This window comes from Zeus faber (genome assembly GCF_960531495.2).
Source record: "Zeus faber genome assembly, chromosome: 7".
Taxonomy (NCBI): Eukaryota; Metazoa; Chordata; class Actinopteri; order Zeiformes; family Zeidae; genus Zeus; species Zeus faber.
The window spans coordinates 12234709-12255911 of record NC_137203.1 but is presented as its reverse complement, the minus strand read 5'-3'; the positions used below and the strand labels follow the sequence as shown (position 1 = coordinate 12255911).

Sequence of the window (21203 nt, the reverse complement as noted above, 5' to 3'; positions counted from 1 at the left end):
CAATCATTGGTATATTAGGGTAACCAAAATCCCAGACAATATCTTGTCTCATATGACAATACCAATATTATATCGCAAGTAGGGTCATACACAGTAGCTGCAAATATTCACCAACAAATGAGAACATGAAGTCACATAAACCACCTGCAGGCGTGATTCCATTCCGACAGAGTATAAGTTTATATCATTTTTATGCACATTCATGAGACATGAAGGTTCATATTATACTGATTTATACAACTTTCATGTACTGAGGAAGATATTGTATCAGTGCGCAAATTTTTCTTTCATGGAAACATCCATTTCACTTCCTTTACTGGCTCATTGAGCTCTCTTCTTCTGAAATTAATCCCTGCCAAATGCAGCATAGGAGTAGTCCACACATATGGTCATGAAATAGTATTTGTGTGACGAACACATTATGAAATTAAACCTCCATTTCTAAACCGGTATTAAAAGGAAATAGACTTCATTTGTATAGCGCTTTTCTAGTCTTGAGACCACTCAAAGCACTTTACAGTGCATGGCTCACATTCACCCATTCACACACTCATTCATACATCGATGGCAGTGGCACCCGTGCAAGGTGCACACCAGCTTATCCAGAGCACTTAACGCTTCAGTGTCTTGCTCAAGGACACTTTGATGTGCTGCCAGGAGGAACCGGGGATAGAACCAGGAACCCTCTGATTACTGTACGACCCGCTCTACCTGCGCCACCGTCGCCACTATTGCAAGGATTCAGGATAAGAAAGCTAATATAGGCGCTCCTCAGGTGTAAGTTTGTCTAGGATGACCTCTGTCCTCGCCTATGAAGGTAAAGACAATAAAAGCATTGGTCCCACTCATTCAACATGACTAAAGCAGCCACCAGAGGAACACGTGTCCAGTTATTGCAACTTCTGTTTACAACAATGAAAGCGCTGTGTTCATAAGTGACAAAACTCTTGGATAGAGAAAAACATTCATTTTATAATGCATTTTATGTTCTTTGCCTTTAGAAATGGTTGCTGCAATTGCTATTATAATTTGAGCAGCTGCAGACAAAAGGCGTGGTGGGAAACATACTGGGACTACCACTGTATTTCTATTGCCGGGTTTGAGTGAAGCCTTTATTGTATCACCATGACAACAATTAGTTGTGTAATGCCAGTGTTCACTTTCCAGTCCAAGGCACAAAACATCACAGAAAATCATCCTCTTTGCAATCCAAGAATTCACTCATGTTTCCTTCTCTTGCTCTCAGGCTCTTTGACAATCTCCTATGTCTGATACAAACGGCTCTTTGTATTTAATAACATAGCGACGGACTGCCAAGAGCCCTTGTTACCCAGACAACTAATGACAAGCACCGGAGGTAGAAGCCGACTGAATAGAAGACAACGGACTTCCTGGAGAATGTGATTGAAGCACTAAGTAGTTTGCACTGTCCCAGACACATGTTGTTGTGTGCATGTTCAGGGCCATGATTTCTTACTTTATTTATTCATATTATTTTGATTTAAAAAAATTAATACAAATAAAAAGTGTATTGTATTCTACCTGAGCCAAAGCCACACTCATCCGATGCAAAATGAGTCAAAGTGCATCAGTCAAGTGACAGTTTACTTAGGTGAGTCACCTGCAGTCAGCCAAAAAGGTTCCTATGTCAAGTGGTTTGTGATTAAATTAGAAAAGTGGCTAATGTTTGGGGGTCTGGAGATGTCAAGAGGCATAAACTGCCTCTGATTATGAGAGGCTACAAGCTCTAAGTTTAGCTACGTCCAGTGGCCTATTTAAAGATGCATAGGCCTGTGTACTGTGAAAGGGCAGTTTCCTCATCAACTCAACGACTTCCTGTTGGCTCTCTGAGGGTGTGCACATACACATGCAAGCATGTTGGAAGTACATTGTTTATCCCATTAATCCATACAAGGAGTTTTGCCGAAAAAAAACCCTAATAATCAAGGATAATAAAGCTCAGTCAAATGTGTGCTTTTGAGAAAACAGACAATAGAAATAGAGGTGCCTGCTCTGCGTTTAAGCACCCCCCCCTCGCCGCCAATCATGTCACAATTCTCCAAATGCACGATTGGACTTGACTTTAGATTTAAAGGTCACGATTCGATTACATTTTCAATTTATACCATGCAAATTTATGCTATGCCATAGTTTACCCCCTTTCACACATAGTTCCCGGTAAATTACAGGTAACCTTTCCTGCACGGCTAAAGAGTTTCCACTGTTCATACATGCAGTTACATTCAGGAAAATTTCCGTCCTGCGCCTTTTCACACATACCATGATAATGCCGGAATAGATGGGGCAGTCCAGCAGCAGTCTGCACCCCCAGCGCTGGAGAGCGACCGATGGAGCACAGCGCACGGAGCTCATTCACTTGTGCGCACAAAGACGATGAATGTGGAAGTGGCACACGAATAAAAAATAAATATGCCTATGAAATAAATAAACCGGGCAATAAATATATAAATAAATGTTAATATAAATATATAAATGAGTAAATATAAGCAGACGGAGGCATGCCTGCCTCGGCATGGGATTCATCCTCTGAATCTTATGCAAAGTTGCCTTTTTCAAAGCATGCAAAGTGAGAGAGCGAAACTCCTGCAATGCACACTGCGGTGGCGGTGCAGGTGCACACTCGCTCCCTCTCCCATGTGGAGAACAGTACCGTTAGGTTTTTATTTTATTTTTAACGTACTGAATAGACTGTTTTGGAAAACAGTAACGTTTTTAGAATGTTTTGAATAGGCCATTACAAAAAAACCTTTTAGATTTTACTGTTGACAAGGAGAACACAGAGACAGTCGGTCGTGTGGTGGGCACATTTTAACATCCCTAGTTTGTACATGTGTAAATGGCATAAATGGATCATAAATTCCAATTAAAAAAAATCATTCTTTCATTTTTTTTTATCCGCTGGGTGGAGAAGGGTAGGCAGCGGACCCTACGCGGAGTCAACTGCAGCTCTCGCAACTCCCAACCAAATTTCATGAAAGCCAGACGAGCCGCATTAAAAATCCAGAGGGGTCCGCACCCCCCAACGCACACCCCATTTGTTTACCATCGGATCTTGACCGGCCCAATAATATTGGGGGTAATAATGGCGACCATGTCGGGAAATATTACCCACAACAATACCTAACCAGCTTGTGCTTCCGAAGTTCAAAATGGTACGCTCATTCCAATCGATTTTCGATTTCCAATCAGAATCCTGACACCCCTACCCCTCAGTGATATAACCAGAATACCAGCAACTCTTTTTATCAAATCTCCTCATGCTCACTACAGTGTTTCCAACTAAGGACAAAATAACAACCTGAAACACTGACAAATTCCCTGTTTTGCACTTAATATTAAAACATTAACTATGAAAATTAGTCAGAAACACAGGAAGGAGACAAGTTTCATTTTTATGTGTATGCACCTTTGTGTGTTTATGTGCCCATGTATATGTATGAGATAGGGCGTGCGTGTGTGTGTGTGTGTGTGTGTGTGTGTGTGTGTGTGTGTGTGTGTGTGTGTGTGTGTGTGTGTGTGTGTGTGTGTGTGTGTGTGTAACATGGCATTTAATATGTTAAAAACCTTGTAAAACAACCTCCCACTGCCACACATGTATACTTTAAACACACCCAGTGGGGAAGGCAGACCTTAAGCAGACACAGAATGAGCTCCCAATTTTTGTGTATTCAAATGGGGGAAATAAAAAAAAATAAAAAGGCATAGGACAACAACCAGTTTATCAGCAGGTTTTTGGATATATGAACTGTATCGTGCCACATGTACTGTACAGCGATTTAAAGGGCACTTGTGGCCAATTTCACTTCATGTTTTCCCCCTCCATTTTTCAAAATGGAATATGGGTGGGGTTTTGGTCAGCTAAGAAATTGAATATCACCAAAATCATAGAAATCAGTAATTATCAAACAGATTCTAACCAAATAGGGTGAAAGTGAATACAACTCCTGAGGACTTTTCTATAGAAAGAGCAAATTAACTTCATATGCTTGTTATTGTCTTGCATCATTTTTTGCCAAAGTAATGACAATTACTCAAACTAAAGTAGTTAAACAGCATTTCAGTATGTTTTCTTCTGCCATAGTACTTTGTAGAGTGTTATTACAATTAACTTTGTTAATTTAAATTGTGCTAAGCCTTAGAACATAATTTGGTTTAAATCTGTAAAGACATGAAAACCAATTAGAATAAATTGAGGGAACAATCTAAAACTTTGAGAGTTTATGAAGCAGAGCATTTCTATGTTTATACCAACACGCGAGCTTCATTTTGGGTAGCGGTGTAATTGGCAACCTGACGCCTGATGCGGGGATGCGTTATTGTCTGTAACGAAGACGAAGATTAAAATCTGTGGCCCCAATTGTCACGATTGTTTCGTATGAAATGTGTAAACAGCGTTGACGTGTCACTGGTGCTTTCCAAAGCTGGTTCAAATCTCTGCCTTTCCTTCACTCATCATTCAACCCGAGGAAGCACGTCGGATTTATCTGTTGAGAGCTACACATTTACCAAAAACTAGACCAATTTTTCAATAATGAACGTTATATTGCATGACTTGGCAGTTTCATTTTCCTGTAAGAGGAATAAATATAGCATTACATGTGCGCGTGTGTGGTTGTTTGGGATTCATCGTTTTTCTCATTTCATCATGTTTGTGTATATAATCTACAAACAGTTTATTCCACCTGAAAACGATTGTAAAGTGCAATAATGTTGGTTTCTAAATATTCTCCTGAATTGTGGTGTGATTTTACAGACTTGTTATCAAACTGTGCTGCACACCGCCGCCTTTCGCTCTGTTTATTTGTTTGTGAATGTGCACAGTAAATAACAGTGAGGCGGGGAAGGGAGGCCCGCAGGCAACGTAACCGGTGTGGAGTGACGGAATATAAACTCTCAATGGGAAACTACTACAAACCTTCAAGGGGAGTGTGCAGTGCACCCAGTGAAAACAAAAAAGCACTTAGCTTTCCGGCAGCTCCTTCATTCAAATCGCTATCAGACTCCGTAATGAGACCTTGAGTGAGTAACTGCATTTTAATTCAACAGGTAGCACAGAGCATCAAAGTATTTCAACTGGAGTGAGATGCAGCCTCTGGGATATGTTGCCTCAATAGGAGTGGATTATTTACGTTAAAATGAACTAACTTCTGATATCTACTCCTCAGAGACCTCAAGGGATATGTAAAAACTAGAATTAATAAAAGTGTAGTGAGGAAGCATAGGTGGGAAAATTGGCATCTTCAAGTACAATGCATAGACGTATCAGGTATTTATTACTCCCATTACTACGGTTTTAAACTATATGTAACTTAAAATGTCCAGCTTATTGTACCTTTAAATCATTACCTAGTGTTATCTTTCTAAAATAAAACTCACTCAAAATCCCATTAACTGTTGTTCATGATCAAATTTTAACAATAAAATAAAAAATAAAACATCAAGAATAAAAAAATCAAGTTTTAGCCATTCCAATGGTTTCAGCCAATACCACCAATATGTGGAAGTGGTCTGAGAAAGGAGCAATGTGATGTAGCATTGTTACATCACAAACATGCAAAAATTTAAAATGGCTGGATTTCTTAGGCCCCGCCACCTACAGCTCAGAGCAACACCCAGTCAACAATTTAATCAGTTTTGAGCTGTGGAGCTGCTGAGTCACTGAGTCGAGACTGAACCCCATCCACATTCTGAGTGTTTAAAAAAAAAAAAAAAAGAAAAAAGAAAAAAGAAGAGGAGGTGAGAGAAGCACAAACTTCTGGGTTGAGAGCCTGATGGATGGAACAGGCAGGTGCAAAGGAAACAGGTGGAATTGATAGAAAAAAGAAAAAAAAAAAAAAAAAAAACAACAACCAATGCGCCGTCTACAAAGCTCTACAAATAGAATGAAGAAGTAGCTGGCCGCTGCTCTAGTGTTCAGTCATGGTGAAAAACATCCATTGAGCGGTTTACGACCTATTATATCAACATTCATTTCAAATGGACAAAGATAAAATGGTACACAGTGTCCAGGATATGCCCCCGCCATTTTATTATCCCCCCTCCGTCCAGTGTTTCCAGATGTTTCAGCTTGAGTGGAGATCGGCAACTTCACTTGTAAAAGCATTTGAAAGCCATGGACTGGAAAATGTCCCATCTGCATTTTGCATATTAAAAAGGACCCCCTCGCCGACGTGATCACAGAGAGAGTACTGCGTAACCGACTCCCACGTAAAACATTTCCAATTTCACGCTTTGTACCCATCTTTAGTGAATCATTTTCATTATCACAGTGGGGGGGGGGGATGTAATGCACTGCACAGACCTCCCAAAGGAGGGGATAATGAAGACTGAACGAGGAGTGACTTGGAGATAATAAAATATGAGGGCGTTAATGCACTATTTTGATCCGTGACATCTGTGTATAACACATTTGGTCGTCTGAGGTCAGCTCTGATTGGCTGTTACATGATCAGCATAGGGGTCTTTCCCCGTTCCTGATTGGCCGAGTGATGACGGCTCGGAGCCCCAAACTTTGGCTGGGAGCCGACATAACCGGGCTTCCAACACACTCCATAGAAAAGTTTGAATAGTTATTTCGGTAAACGTTGTGGTTATGTTTCTGAATCCTTTTCGCCGATCTCCCAAAGAAGTTGTATTTTGGGTTTCCCATCAGTATTGATTATTACGATAGCTTATTTTAAATTAGTTTGTCAATATCCAGCAGGAAGTGACACTTTTCGCGCCACGTTCAGGTTTTCCCTTAAGCCTTAGGTACAGCTACACAATTACTGTAAGTACCATTTAATTATTAGTTTCACAAGGCTGAAAGGCTGATAAGACAATAAATTACTTGAGCGCTTAATACTGTACGTCTGCATAATCACCCCACATGCAGAGATTATAAGATCAACATATAAACCCAGACAATAAAACTCAGACACAATGTATTCTTGGCAGAATGAAGCAGCAAGGCAGTGGGGATAAAGCTTCATTTTCAGATGCTATTGATCTTAAAATACATCTTTTGCAAAATAAACAAAACAAAACAAAAAAAACCCAATTGCAGCTCATTAGAAGCCACTAACAGGAAAAAGGAAAACAGCAATGTCAAAGTGGCATTCTGTTGAGCCAGCCATGTTTTGAAAAGCCTTGTAATTAGTTTTTGACCTTGTTAAATACTGGCAAGGCTAGAGACTGGGAGACCCACGAGACCTGATGAAACATCTGGAAATACTAATAATACCCGCCTGGTTTGCTCGAGCCCTTTTAAGCTTCTTCATGTTTAGGAATATTAACGCTCTGTAAACAGAGTAAAAATAGAAAAGCTGATTGGATTCATCGGTAAATCACATAATGCTTGCACCGAAAAGCGGGGTTTTCTATTAAAACAAGACTTACGGGAATCATCCAATTAGCGAGGTCCCCGTGCTTTGACACCTGCATGGCCCCCAGCATAGTCAGGTTGATGTGGCCCCTGCAGAGGGCAAACAGCTGTGAGTTCATTTTGTTCCACACATTAACCCCAATCTGGGTCAATAATCATTCATATACACGGTTAAATGCTTTTTAAATGTTTTTATTTTTCCCCACCAACCAGGGAAAGGGTTATTGTTTTTTTAATCACACCAAATGAGACACTTTCTAAGACGCTAACCATATTGTTACAAAACAATTATTTCTATCTGAGTGATGAATCAATTAGCAGATTCATAATGTTGTGACAATAAGTCAAGACAATATAATCAGAAAAGCGACTCTTTCAATCTGGAGAAGGTGCGTTATGGATGTCATATCTTAACAAGCTGCTTCCGGTCTGTTGTTTCACTCCGATTTTATTGTATAGTACTCACTAATTACATTTGTGTTGCTAAGCACAACATTTTGCATTTCCAAGGTTCTCTATCCAACTTTGCGCCAGCATTGTTGATATCAACTGTTCGGCTTCTTTCTGTACCATCGGTTCCAAACTCCAATATTATTCACAGTTCAGACAGATGGAAATATAAACACAGACGGACTAATGCGCGCGCGCACACACACACACACACGCACTTTTATGATTTAGAGAATGAGCGTGTCTCTGCGGGCGCTGCCGCTATTGATGAGTGCTATTGGATTTCTGCGAGGCGGCAAAACAAAACTGGTGCTGGAGAAAGGGTGGGTGGGCCACGTCACAGAATACCAGCAAATCGATAGGAGCCGGGGCAATATCGGCAAAGCTGTCACTTGCTGAGGCTTTGACATTAGCCATTAGTTGATAGCCACAGGTTATAAAAAACGTCTGTCATACTTTATGCTTGGTCGTCACTGCTTTTATTCTCTCTCATATTCAATCATTCATATTTGTTTAACCAATTACAAGTGTGGTATGTTAGTTCGCTTTTTTATAGAGCGTATAGACCACAACAGGCTCTTATATTTAGATCTTAGGACTGTTTTTAGCTTTAGGTTAATATTGAAACTGCTTTGTAATATTAGTGTTGGCGACTCACCCTCTGATCATGGCAAAGGACTCGTCGCTGGAAAAATAGGCGGCTCCAGGAAGCACAGTTACAGTCTCCTTCCCTGTAGAAATGGGAGATTACTTTTATTAGATTGTGCAACTGCAATCAAATGATAATGTGAATATATCAAGGTAAATTAAATAAAAAGACAAATTAAAATAAGTCAAATATTTCAAAAAGTGAATTCATATAAAATCCGTTGATGGACACTGTATTGCCTACAGGACTGGACATACCGGCGTTGATTAGGTCTGGATCCACCTCGTCCTCTGTGGGGTACGGGCCCTAAAGACAGAGGAGACCAAAATGCACAGAGGTCCACGCACACCGCACACCACACCCACACAGAGAATTAGGTAACCTGGCCTGATCTTTGAGGGCTGAAGAAAGACACAATCGCATCATTCTGATTTGATGAGACATTGATTTTCTCTCCGTTGAACAAAAGCAGCAAACAGAAAGGGAGGACAGGAGAGTATCCAGCGGCTCCCTTCGAAAAACCAACATAATTAGTCAAAACTTCGACAAATAGAGCATTAGCATAACCGCCTACATTCTCCTGTCAGCACAAATGATTGGTTAGTCTTGCCAGAGCAGGAGCTTTTGTTGAGAATGGAGCTGGAAAATTATTGTGAAAATGCATCCAGGAGATTGTGTCAGACCTGTAAAATGTAATGTATTTTGAGAACTGGAATTAAAGAATATTGTTAAAAAAGAATGGGTATTTATCCAACTACATACTTAGGCCGCAATAGAGCTCTTCACCGACGAGGAAAATGAAAAGTTCCATAAATGACCGTTAATATGCTATTCAAGTTGCTGCATCTGCGACTCATTAAAACCTGGGAATTAGCGAAAAGAATAGTGTGGGTGTCTTACCAGTCCTAGAATGCCATTCTCGCTCTGGAGGTGTACGGTGATGTCGGGCTTGATAAAGTTGCTGGCCAGCATGGGGATGCCAATACCTAGGTTTGCTGAAGGCTCTTTGTCAAAGATCGTACGTAATCTTACAGTCAATAATTTGGGACAGAAATTTTTTTACAGCGGCAGGGGACATATCATTAAACCATTTCCTTGTCAAGAAAATGTCATGAATATTTCAACGGTTTAAAAGCAAGGGCAAAAGGATCCTTATTTAACAGTCAATGTTACCCATTTTTTGCAAATTAAAAAAATATGGATCTATGCGAAAAGCTGTCCAATGTCATTTGTCGTTTGAATTTGCCAGTGTTTGTGAGGTACTGTGAAAGATGGTGGATGAACAGAATTAGCATTAGTGGATTAAAGAGACAAACGGTTAGAACCAGAACACTGTCATTACTGGCACAAATTCTGATTGGAGGGAAAAGCACCGCGTAGCTCCTCTCACATGAATGTTGCTGCTTAGCTCAGTTTGACCTGCTTAGAAAACAGTACATTTAGTACTTAAATGTAGAAATTAAAATACAAATCTTAGGGCTGTTAAGTATTTAAGATGCAATGCCATGCAATCCGATGCAATGGATGGACCCTTTTCAGAGAGAAACCCTAGCAGGGTGTAGGTGTGGCTTGTAACAAATATTGGGTCAGTTGCACAAGAGATAAAAAGGCATTATAATGTTATTAGCATACCTGTGCACCTGACACTACCTGTAAAGTAACACTGTATTGTCTACCTTGGTGCCATGGCAGCCTTACAGACTCCATATTATATAGCACATTATATAGCATATTATATGGCACGGTGGCGCAGTGCATTGCACTGCTGCCTCACAGCAAGAAGGTCCTGGGTTCGATTCCCGCCTGGGGCGCTGTTGGCACCGTGCTCCGGCGGGTTATCTCCCAAAAAAACAGGAGCCTTTCTGTGTGGAGTTTGCATGTTCTCCCCGTGTTCACATGGGGTTTCCTCCACCTCACGTCAGTAAGGACCACCACCAAAAAACATGCACCCATCATCGTCTGACCAGCGATGGACACTTATCACCTGGTCCCCGGGCGCGTCCACGTATGCTGCCCACTGCTCCTGGCTGTGCCCCCGGAGGAAGGACAAGCCAGGATGGGTCAAAAGCAGAGGAGCCATTTCACCGGCCACCATCAAGCATGTGCATGTGTGTGTGTGTGCAAGCATGTGTTGTGGAGTGTCGTGTGACGATTAAAGACTGTTTCTTCTTTTCTGTTTCTATTAATGTTGTACGCTACACCTGGGAGACGAGACTCCGCTGAACTTGCCCTGATGCCTTTCTCCTCCTGATAGGATACCGTACATGCCATCCTGGAACTCCAGAGCAGCGCGCCGAATGATCCTTTCCCGCACAATATCGGAGTCCTTCTTTGGTTTGGGCTTCGTGTCTTGGCCTTTCTTTACGGTGCGTTTCTGGAAACATACGCACAACCAAAGAATATACAGTAAGGGCAAGAATAATGCCGGGGTCACACCGCCGCCGACGGGGCTACAGTGGAAGCAAAGCAGCTCTTGTCTTGTCGCCGTCACACCACACGACAGGTCTCCCTAGCTTTTGTGGGCGTTGTCGGCTGAAAATCGACCGGTTGTTGTGTAAGCGCCCAATATTCAAAATCTCTCTCCTTTTCGACAGATGGTGCCATGTCTACTTTTATTCAAATGGTGGAGTTGTTTACTTAGAAAAATAAATTACCTCTTGAAAAAATGACGTAAATAATCCTGCCATCCGTCCCTGAAAATAAAAAACTGTCCTTCATGGAGAAACATGATGACGTGTTCCTTATTTTAATCAATATTTTAAGGGACGTCCTTTATCCAAAAAAAATTGCCTTATCACATGTCCGGCGACCATTTTCCAAGGCTCAGTGCCATTGAGAGCGTATATTCCTCCCTGAGCGCTCGGCGCTGCTCATTTGCATAAAGTTGAAACCCGCTCAACATTTTGTCGCCGTGAAGCCGTCAGCTCGTCGCTCCGCCCTTTGCAGCCGAATGAAGCCAAGTGCCGTTTCGAATGCTTTGCAGAGCCCTGACGCCGGCAGTGTGACCCTACCATAACCATGTTGCTTTTAAAACACCAGAACACAAGAGCAGGTACGGGGGAAAAAAATACTGTATTTTGTAATTTCAATAATCATACGGATTTCTACAGATGTTTTTCCATTAGACTGTTCCTGGAACAGAAAATATGACACTCAAAACACATTTTGCCGCCCGTGTTCCTTGCTTGATGATCTGCAAGTTCAACCTTTAAATGTTTATAAACGTAAAACATTTATGGAGGCAGAGAACATTGCTATACCTCTATTCTCTTCTCAAAGCCCGCTCCCTGGACAACCCTGTGGACGTAGATGCTTGGAATGTGGATGTCCTCCGTCGCAAAGGTCCCCACATCGACCACCTCCTCCACCTACGCAGGAACACAGCAGATGGAAAGATACACTAAGCTCTACCCGGTGAAATGTCTTTGATTAGAGAGGAGATAAGAGGACCATACGATGATAGAATCATTCTAGCAGGAAATTACTTTTGCCTACCCAACTGTACTGTGGGGAAAGCACATATCATTTAGGCAACACATCTGTGGCACATCAGTTTTTTTAGGGTATTCAGCACAGCCTTTTAAAAAAAACTTGGAGGACGCATTGTGGTTTCCGATGCAGAAAGAAAGACTCCGAAGAGACGATATAATCAAATTGGTTATAATCAATTAAAACCATTTTTGAAAACTGGTACTCCAAAATAAAACCAATGGTTTCGCATTTTATTCCCTGAGCTATTGTACCAAGTCAACTTGAAGAAGCTGCCCACATAGCTCAGCTTGCCAAAATCCCAATGCAAGTGGATTGTTAAAAACACAAGGTGAGGAAGCCTGACCAGCCTGTGAGCCTGTGAAATTCCTATAGTGGGGACAAAATAATAAAAAACATAAAAAAATTGTGTTATCCTTGTGTGTATGGACTTCATTCATTTCATTTGCTATATATTTTGAGGCCAACTCTAACAAGTCACTTGCAAGTTTTATTATAATCCCTGTAATAAAAGCACAATTGTCCCAGGGGTGTTTTGTCTAATGAGAATTAAGACGCCGGTCTTAAGAGAATTTAACTTGCAAGGCTCCTTTTACCGCTTGCACTGTAATAGAGGCACACAAACCTATCGTCTTTCATGAACACCTCGGGGAACAAAAAAAAAAAAAAACCCTTGACAGGAAACCAAATGAGCAGAAGCCCAAAGGGAGCTTAAGCTAAAGTGGGCGAACGGGGAGAGAGGGAGCGAAAACAAAACAGAGGAGTTATCCTTCCATCTCCAGGGAGAAAGAAGGGACTTTACCATGACAACATAATTCTCGCCCCCTCTTCTCCTCCATGTCACACTCCCATGTCGCTGAGTGTTATTCCTACTTATTCCATTCATGTGAGGGGCAGGCCATCGTTCACAGGCAAATTGAATCGAATCCCTTCTTATCTCAGCTTCCTCCCTCGCCACTCAGCACTGACTGAGAGGAGTCAATGGCTTTGAGCGGATCCCATCTAAGCGTTGTCATGGATACACAGGCCATGATTTGCGGCGAGTTACGGCTGCCAGGAAACGATAAAGTGATTTTGGACTCATTCCCATTTTTGGGGGGGGGGGTTCTCCTACTGGTAGGGTTATGGTAATATATTTAATGTGTGGTGTAGCACAAAGGAGGCCATCAAGAACTTGAAAATGGCTTCTTGATAAAATGCACAGTTCCCTGCACACCAATTTCATCTCAACGCTTGATCTCTGTGCTGGAAGAATAAGTGGCGTGCATTGGGAACACAATCCCTGTGCGGCCGGGAAATCTCAGAGTGCTTTTGGTGTATTTTCTCAAAATCAGATTCCAGCTAAAGATCCCAAATGTTGCTTCTTCAGTCAAATGCTTCGAAAGCGGGTCTCTCTCCGCCGTGCCGCCTGTCAACGTATGACAAAGTGTCTCGCTCTGAGTCCAGATTTCAATTAGCTTTCCAAAGCTACGCCACAGTGCAAATCCCCCCCCCCCCCCAAAAAAAACAAGCTCATACAATTTAAATGTGCCGTATATATAAACAGGCATCTGTTCCTCTCATCTGCATGATAAGTCCTGGATTCATCGCTGTTCAGACAGGACGATCATCAGAGAAGACAGAAGTGCGCGCACACACACACACACACACACACACACACACACACACACACACACACACACACACACACACACACACACACACACACACACACACACACACACACACACACACACACACACACACACACACACACACACACACACACACACACGAGATGAATCCATGTCCGCTTGCAAACATTTAAATGCATGCACAATGTTCCGCTCTTGTATACAGGCGGACCCGAAAACACAGACGCAGATGGGCAGGTGTGCGCTGTTAGCACGTGTGTGTGTGTGTGTGTGTGTGTGTGTGTGTGTGTGCGGCGCAGTCAAAAACACACATTAATATGCCTGTATCTGGAGAACAATTTTCACATCAATGCAAGCATGACGAGGCATGACGTGAACTGGTAGGAGGATGTCGGGAATCAAGGTGCCCTCTGGGGACACGTGCACACACACACACACACACACACACACACACACACTTTATTTTTTGTCAGTTTGTGCTTTTTTGGGATCTGAGGACTGTCAAAACATATTAATCTCAAATTGATGGGCACGCTGTGTTACCGATTCCTAAAATAGCCAACCTCAAAAGGGAGCAAGGAGAAAGGAGTTGCAGTGTGTGTGTACACGCAAATTATCCCTATACAATTACTAATCAGGGCTGTAAAACCGCCCAATACTAAATTTGGGCAATGAACGTGTAGTGACAGTATGTACTGTACTGTCATACTGTATTGTACAGTACACAGAGATTAAAAAAAATAAAAGCTGCAACATGGAATAGAAGAGGAATTTGCTTGCATTCTGCCCGTGTTAGAACTGGATTTATTTTGCATCGTCATACCCTCAGATCTAAGCAACAAATACAAGTCAAATGAAGGTAGAAGTCACAGAAATACTGTATTAGGTTTTCTTTAGAGACATTTATGCAGGACACATAGTACATGTACACATCTAGCTGCATACAATGTATAAAGACAGGCATGTGAGTTTGAGTATGGCCAGCGTTGTGCAATCCTTCATGAATAAATAGTGAAGATGCCTACTGTATTTGCCTCATTTTGTCCTTTTTACCACAAAGACAGGGTTGCATGGTGTTAGACCCGTTGTCTACGCTTGGGAGGGATTTCAAAAGGATATATCGGTAAATATAAAAGGAACAGAACAAAATCTGCTCCCCTAGACGCGAACAGATTCTAAGGAATCGCAGAAAGGGAGCAAGGTTTGAGGAAATGTTCTGAATTTCTCAGAAAGGATTTGAAATATGGATTTATATAGCAGCGAAACTATTTTGTTAACACCTTCATTGCACTTCAACTTAGTTTGCGAAAGCACAGTCACTAATGCTTTGATTGCATGGTTACCTGAGCCTGTAATCCATCCTGTCTGGGGTGTGTGCGTGCGCGTGTGTGTGTGTGTGTGTGTGTGTGTGTGCGCGCACGTGCGTGTGTGCATGTGTGTGTGTGTGTGTGTGTGTGTGTGTGTGTGTGTGTGTGTGTGTGTGACTTCAAGCTGTGACAATGAGGACGGCGATGTGGCTGCAGGCGGCAGAGCAACAGGATGACAGTGACAACAGACTCCCATTACTGTGTATTTTTAGATTCTCCATCTTCCACTCGCTTTGTGTGTGTACGCACGTCAGACTGTATGTGTGCACGTGGGCATTCGGCCACGCTGTGCTGCCAGATTTGGTACTCTGCTCGGGCCCCACTCTTTACCCAGGAATATTGAGACCCTGTGCAATCTGTTTCCGCTCAGTGGAAGCCTGCCTGTCACGTACACAACGCTGTCCAGAATATGGAGGGAAAGCCAGTCAGTGGGAGGCATGACAGGACGCATAAATGAATGAATTTCAAATGACACTGACATCAAAGTGGTATATATTGTGTAAGGGTTACAAATAACAATTCAGTAATAAACTTTAGGTATGTCTCTCATCCATTTGATAATACAGAAGTGCAGTGCTCTCCCCAAGTAAGGCCATATTGCATTACATTTATTCATTTATCGGACGCTTTTGTCCAAAGCGACTTAACATGAGAGGCTAGAAACAACCAAAGCATACATCGAACAGCAAGCTCAAATTCAGGTGCCTGAGCACCTGTTTCGAAATTCAACCAGATACAAGCGCAAGATAACTTGTTAGGAATCAGAATAAAGGTTATTCGTATTTTTTTTGGTATGGTAGTGCTATGAGTGCAATATGATAAAGTACTCATATGCTGTTAGTGGACGATGTCACTACAACAACTTAATACTAGCCAACATCAACAAAAACAAAAAATAGTCATAGCTTAGATAGGATCAGGCATTCAGGAAAGCCGCTCTTTCGGGAAGTCTTCCAGCTTTAGTCATTTCTGTTCGTAATCCCTTTTCTTCTACCTCCAAATTGCTAACCAAGTGTGCACGAGGCCTTAGCCCAAGAGTCTGTGACACAGAACTGTATCAGTCTCTATCAGTCTGAGGGTAATTCAAGCCTATGCAGGTCTGTTTCACATCAGCCCACCGGACTCCCAGGCAAGTCCATGTTACCTTTCGTTTGCCATTATATGTGAGCGCCGATGACAATGTTCAGAAGACCTAGAATGGACGTTAATGAACTGTAAAGTAAGAACAAGACATGTAACATTCAATAAAAGGCAGAATTTTAAAACAATACAGATGGGACAGTAGAAACACACGCACACACACACACACACACACACACACACACACACACACACACACACACACACACACACACACACACACACACACACACACACACACACACACACACACACACACGACTGGTCGAAGAGCTGGTTGTAAGTCCGAATGGTTGTTCAACAGGTGGGTCGTTAAGTGAGGAGTACCTGTATATATACAGTATATACACTGTGGTGAACCAAGGGACGTGGTTAAGCCGCAGCAGTGTGGCTTATTTCCCCGTGGCCACAAAGCTGCCTTGCCCTAGCCCACCGCACCATCGCCGTCTCCGGAAGGCACAGGGAGGGGGCGAGGCCCGAGCATGAGGCGACCGACAGGGAGCCAGGAGACAGGTCATTGAGTCAGCGGCCTTCTCTCCACTGCCTTTTGAGTCAGAGGAACAGGAGAGGCTTAACATTTGTGCCTGGTTTGGGCGCTGCAGTGTTGTACGGACCACACTAAGAGCTTGAGGTGTGGGGGACCAGTTGTTTGTGAGCCCAAGCATAGGGTAGGCCCCTGTTCCACCATTTGCTGTTGGAAGCCATAGACTTGGTCTATAGGAGCTTGTCATTAGAGGCCCCTCAGGGCCTGTGCGCACACTCCACCAGGGGACTGCCCTCCTCTTGGGCCCTCTTTAAGGTGGCAGGATCGGGTGTTGAGCATGGGTTGTTGAGCTTCTTGGAGCTCGCCTCACACATTTGTGCACTTTAACATGTTGGACATTACTAGGTCTGCTCTGCCACTTGCCGTGATTTATCGCACAGACCTGAGTATGCAGATGTAACAGAAAGTATCCCATAAGCCTTTTTACTCACACGTCCACTCTCTGGGAAAGACACGCCAGAAGGGGGTACGTTATTATGTGAAACTCCCTGCCAGTGGTTATCACCATACTATCGTGTGATGGCAAGGCTCAACACTAACTTTTAAAAGTGGTTGTCAGGCTGGCAACCAGTCTTCAGCTTTTGGTTGTCTAAACTGAAAATATGATTGCCATTTTTAGTCACCTTATATTTTGAGTAATTAAAATACTGCATGTGAATTTTTATCTTTCCATTTAAAAAGTACCAGATGAGGTCTGAGCCATCCTCATTAATGCTGTCTGTCTACAAAGATAAGAACTGATTATTGCATTGTAACAATAATTGTATGTTGACAAATTTGACCAAATTCACTAGAAAAATTAATAAAGCTAAAGACATTTCCTGTATATTTTCTATTTTAGCTGGTTTTCTAAGTACACAATATAGTTCCAGTTTCGGTTCCGGTTTGTTTTTTTCTGTCTAGTTTTAACTGAAATGTTTTTTCACACTTCGTTTAAGTTTTTAGTTTTAGTTAACTGTACAAGGACGCAAAAACATGGATGGTGAAAATAGGTCTGAAATATACATATGGTGGTAGATGGTTTTCCGGGTTCTTTGAACGCATCACTTCCAACACGCATTACAGTTTGGGAGCGCTTTGAGACCGGAGTGGACCTGGATCTTCCGTAACGTAATATGAGATTACGAGTACACTAGTTAATCGATTGCAGCTCACTTTGTTCTCTCAGACGGATAAAAAAATAAATTAAAAAAAGCTAAAATGGGCCAGATGCCCCCGCACCCCAAAAAAAATAAAAAATAAAATAAAATAAATAAATAAATACCTAACTCGCGTAAAATGATGGCAAATGCATTTATAATTTAAGTAAAGTTTTTACACAAAAACATCCAGTTTTTACTAAATTAAGTTCCATAGCAACAGAAAGCAAGCACCTGCCCCTTTGCCCCTTTATGCCCTATTTTTTCAACAAAAAGAAAGTTAAAGTTATTGCTTTCTTTTTTAGCTCAATATTTCTTGTTGTTTGGTCACTTAGATGTTCATACTGGTTGACTAGTTGTGATAGACTTCAGCATTATTTGCACAGGATTAGTTTTACCTGGGAACCTAATGGGATTTTTAAAATCCCCCTCATTTCTGCGTTATGTGACCGTTTGTGCATTCACCAGAGAAATGCCCGAAAAACTTAAACCTGTTGAGCGAGAAACCTACAGATGATTTATTTTTTGTGCCGTTTTACTGCTCAAGTGTTCAATATTTAGTATCTGATTGAGGCAGGATTTAAGAAAAATAAAATGCTGTTTAACACACTTATTTCCACTCTAAAACCCAGAGCCTTCAACCAGAAATTGTTGAGATGAGTTGTGAAAGGGTAAAAACAATTCCCTCTATAAAGGCAATAACAAACCATCACATGAAAATAAACAAGATGCCATGTTCCTTTTCAGCCCTGACCAGTAGCGACTCCTGATGTTATTGCAACAGAGATGGACAGCAGGTGGTGAATGCACAAACACCCCAAAATGAAGCCGATTCATATCCAATTAGACCCCTGGCTATAGGTAAAACACACCCCCCCCCCCCTCAGATATCAAAGAATTGTATCCCATAATACTGTACACAGGGGCTTTCAATAAATTGAAGTGAGGCGACAACTCAACCAGCTGGACACTAAATTGAGAATTTAAATGGCAGAAGGGTCAAATAGTAGGGTTTGGTTACCTAGCAACAGTGGCATCAGGCAACGAAAATGTGTTTATTTTTCTTCCATTATCATACATCATTGATTCTCTTAAGTCACAAAAAAAAAATATATATATATATATACACACACACAAAAAAACTTATAAGGTAATTTTGTCCTGACTAGTGGAGAGTATGTGCACATTACCACACACACACACACACACACACACACACACACACACACACACACACACACACACACACACACACACACACACACACACACACACACACACACACACACACACACACACACACACACACCCAGCACCTTGTTCGCCCGTCTCACAGGAATCCGATAATCACAGCATCAATGCTGATAACACGGGACCAGATTTGAATCACAATGATCAAATTAAGTCTTATCAAGGAACCTAAACGCTCATCACAGATAAAAGATTACTATTATGTATGGCAACACACAACTATTGCTTTATTGCCCGCAATACTTAGGCTTTGTGTAGATAATATTCACAGGTTGAGTGGCCATAAAATAATCCAGGAAGCAGATTTAATCTTGCAACTCACCAAGATAGTATGACATCAAGTGTTAATAAGTCACAAGTTACGTCCTGATCTAGTAAACTCGGCTTAAAAATTGGGCTTCACCGCTTCACTTAGATGATGCGCATCATTAAGACAGGTACCTAAACACTCGGCATAATCCAAAAAGGATAGTGAAAACTACAAGAATAGATTTCAGTGCACAGTTTGAATGAATTTGACTCCATGAAAGACTTTGTCCGATATGCAAACAAGCGGCGCATGGTTTGGTTTTATTATGAACAGACAATAAAATCTAAGCTGGGACGAAACGACCCAAAACATGGTTGTAAAATGGGTTCTCTATGAACTAGGCTGGGATAATTCAAATCAATTGAGATTCACTGCTATTTTTGTAAAGAGGCTACATCCACAGCAACATGTCTTCAGGCACTTCAGTCTATTGTCCCATTTAAAACACGCTGTTTTCAGTACAAATACCATATAAAGATGAGCCTCGCAATCGTGCCACTTTTATTGCCTATATATTAGTGGTGGCGAGTTCAACTGTGTTTTGGCGGGAGATATGTTGGAACAACTTACTTTCGTTCTTGGTACATTAACTTCAACATTTTGGTGGCATGCCTTCAATTTAAGAGGCCATATACGTCTTCCATACATGCACTTGGCTCGGATAGTCCCTTCTATCCATCTTTCCAGCTGCTCATCAGAAGCAATGGCCACGACAAAAATATCTAAATTGTAAATTTTGTCGCAGACAGTTTGACACTTACACCCAATTATGTCCACTCTGCTCCAGCTCAGGCCTTCGTCACAACTCTAGCAAATGTCATAGAAACCCATTACAAAGCAGCATCGCTGCAGCAGGGGTGGCTCTCCTTTCTCTCTCCGGAAAAATGGTCAATTTCCATCAGAGTTCTCTGTTCAACACAGATACTGTATACCGGGTTGGCATCGTGATTGCCGCCATCACAGTCATCACCATTACCTGTCTGCAGGGTTGGACAGGATGTGTATGGAAAAAGTACGGGGTAGCTTTCCCGCCTCCCGAAGAATGTGTGTTGATCAAACCTTTTGTGGGTTAAGTCGTTCACAGAGGAGGCCGATCAGACAAAGATAAATCCCAGTCCTACCGCAGTAGAGGCTGGACGATCCCTATTATCTTTTAATTAAATATCATCTTTAGATCACACAGGCTTGAATTCAAGTCACTTTTGTATAAAAGCCGTATGAGGACAACTTCACGCTGGCATATGGCACATTGTTTGATTGACCCACACTAGTCAGGACTGGCCCAAACCCAGCAGCAGTGCTTAAGTGCTTTAACAGCTGGCTCTACTTGGCGCTTCAAAGGGGTTGACTTCACCTGGGAGCAGAGTCTTATCAGGCTTGCACAGCAAACAGATTGCATGTATGATGACTTTGTAAATCAAACAAATGAGAAAATCATTACACATTTGCTCTCTTTGCAATACCACTTTACACACAAGAACAATAACACAACTATGTTACTACCATATTACATGTGAGAATGAGAATCAAACACAACTAAACACATTTCAAAAACACTCTAGATTTGCATCTTAATGGGCAAAAATGGAAAAAACCTTCCAATCTTCCATTTGGAGAATGAATGCCGTAGAGGGCTCGAGTTAATTGAAAGGGAGAGTAGGTTTCAACGTGTTTCGGTGAGTCTACGTGGGGTGTGGCTTTGTTCTGCCGTGGATCTAAAACAGAGCAGCATTTTATAGATTTCACAGTATTTCCTCCCTGCTGCTCTGACTCAAATGGTTTCAACATGAGAGCTGTTGACTGTGAAACTTGCAGCCATGCTGAGAAGCTGTGTGTAAGGAGAGAA

The 21203-nt window shown here is 41.9% G+C and overlaps 1 protein-coding gene across 1 annotated transcript in view; it reads right to left on the bottom strand.

Annotated features, from left to right (window-relative positions):
* The window catches only part of oxct1a (3-oxoacid CoA transferase 1a), a 51308-nt gene that overhangs the window by 16776 nt on the left and 13329 nt on the right, over window positions 1–21203 (bottom strand). The window contains exons 8-13 of the mRNA XM_080004454.1: window positions 11744–11851; window positions 10743–10857; window positions 9384–9478; window positions 8741–8789; window positions 8493–8565; window positions 7399–7474 (exon numbers count right to left, since the gene is read on the bottom strand). Of these exons, the coding sequence (XP_079860580.1) occupies window positions 7399–7474; window positions 8493–8565; window positions 8741–8789; window positions 9384–9478; window positions 10743–10857; window positions 11744–11851 (516 nt within the window). The remainder of the gene's footprint in view (window positions 1–7398; window positions 7475–8492; window positions 8566–8740; window positions 8790–9383; window positions 9479–10742; window positions 10858–11743; window positions 11852–21203) is intronic.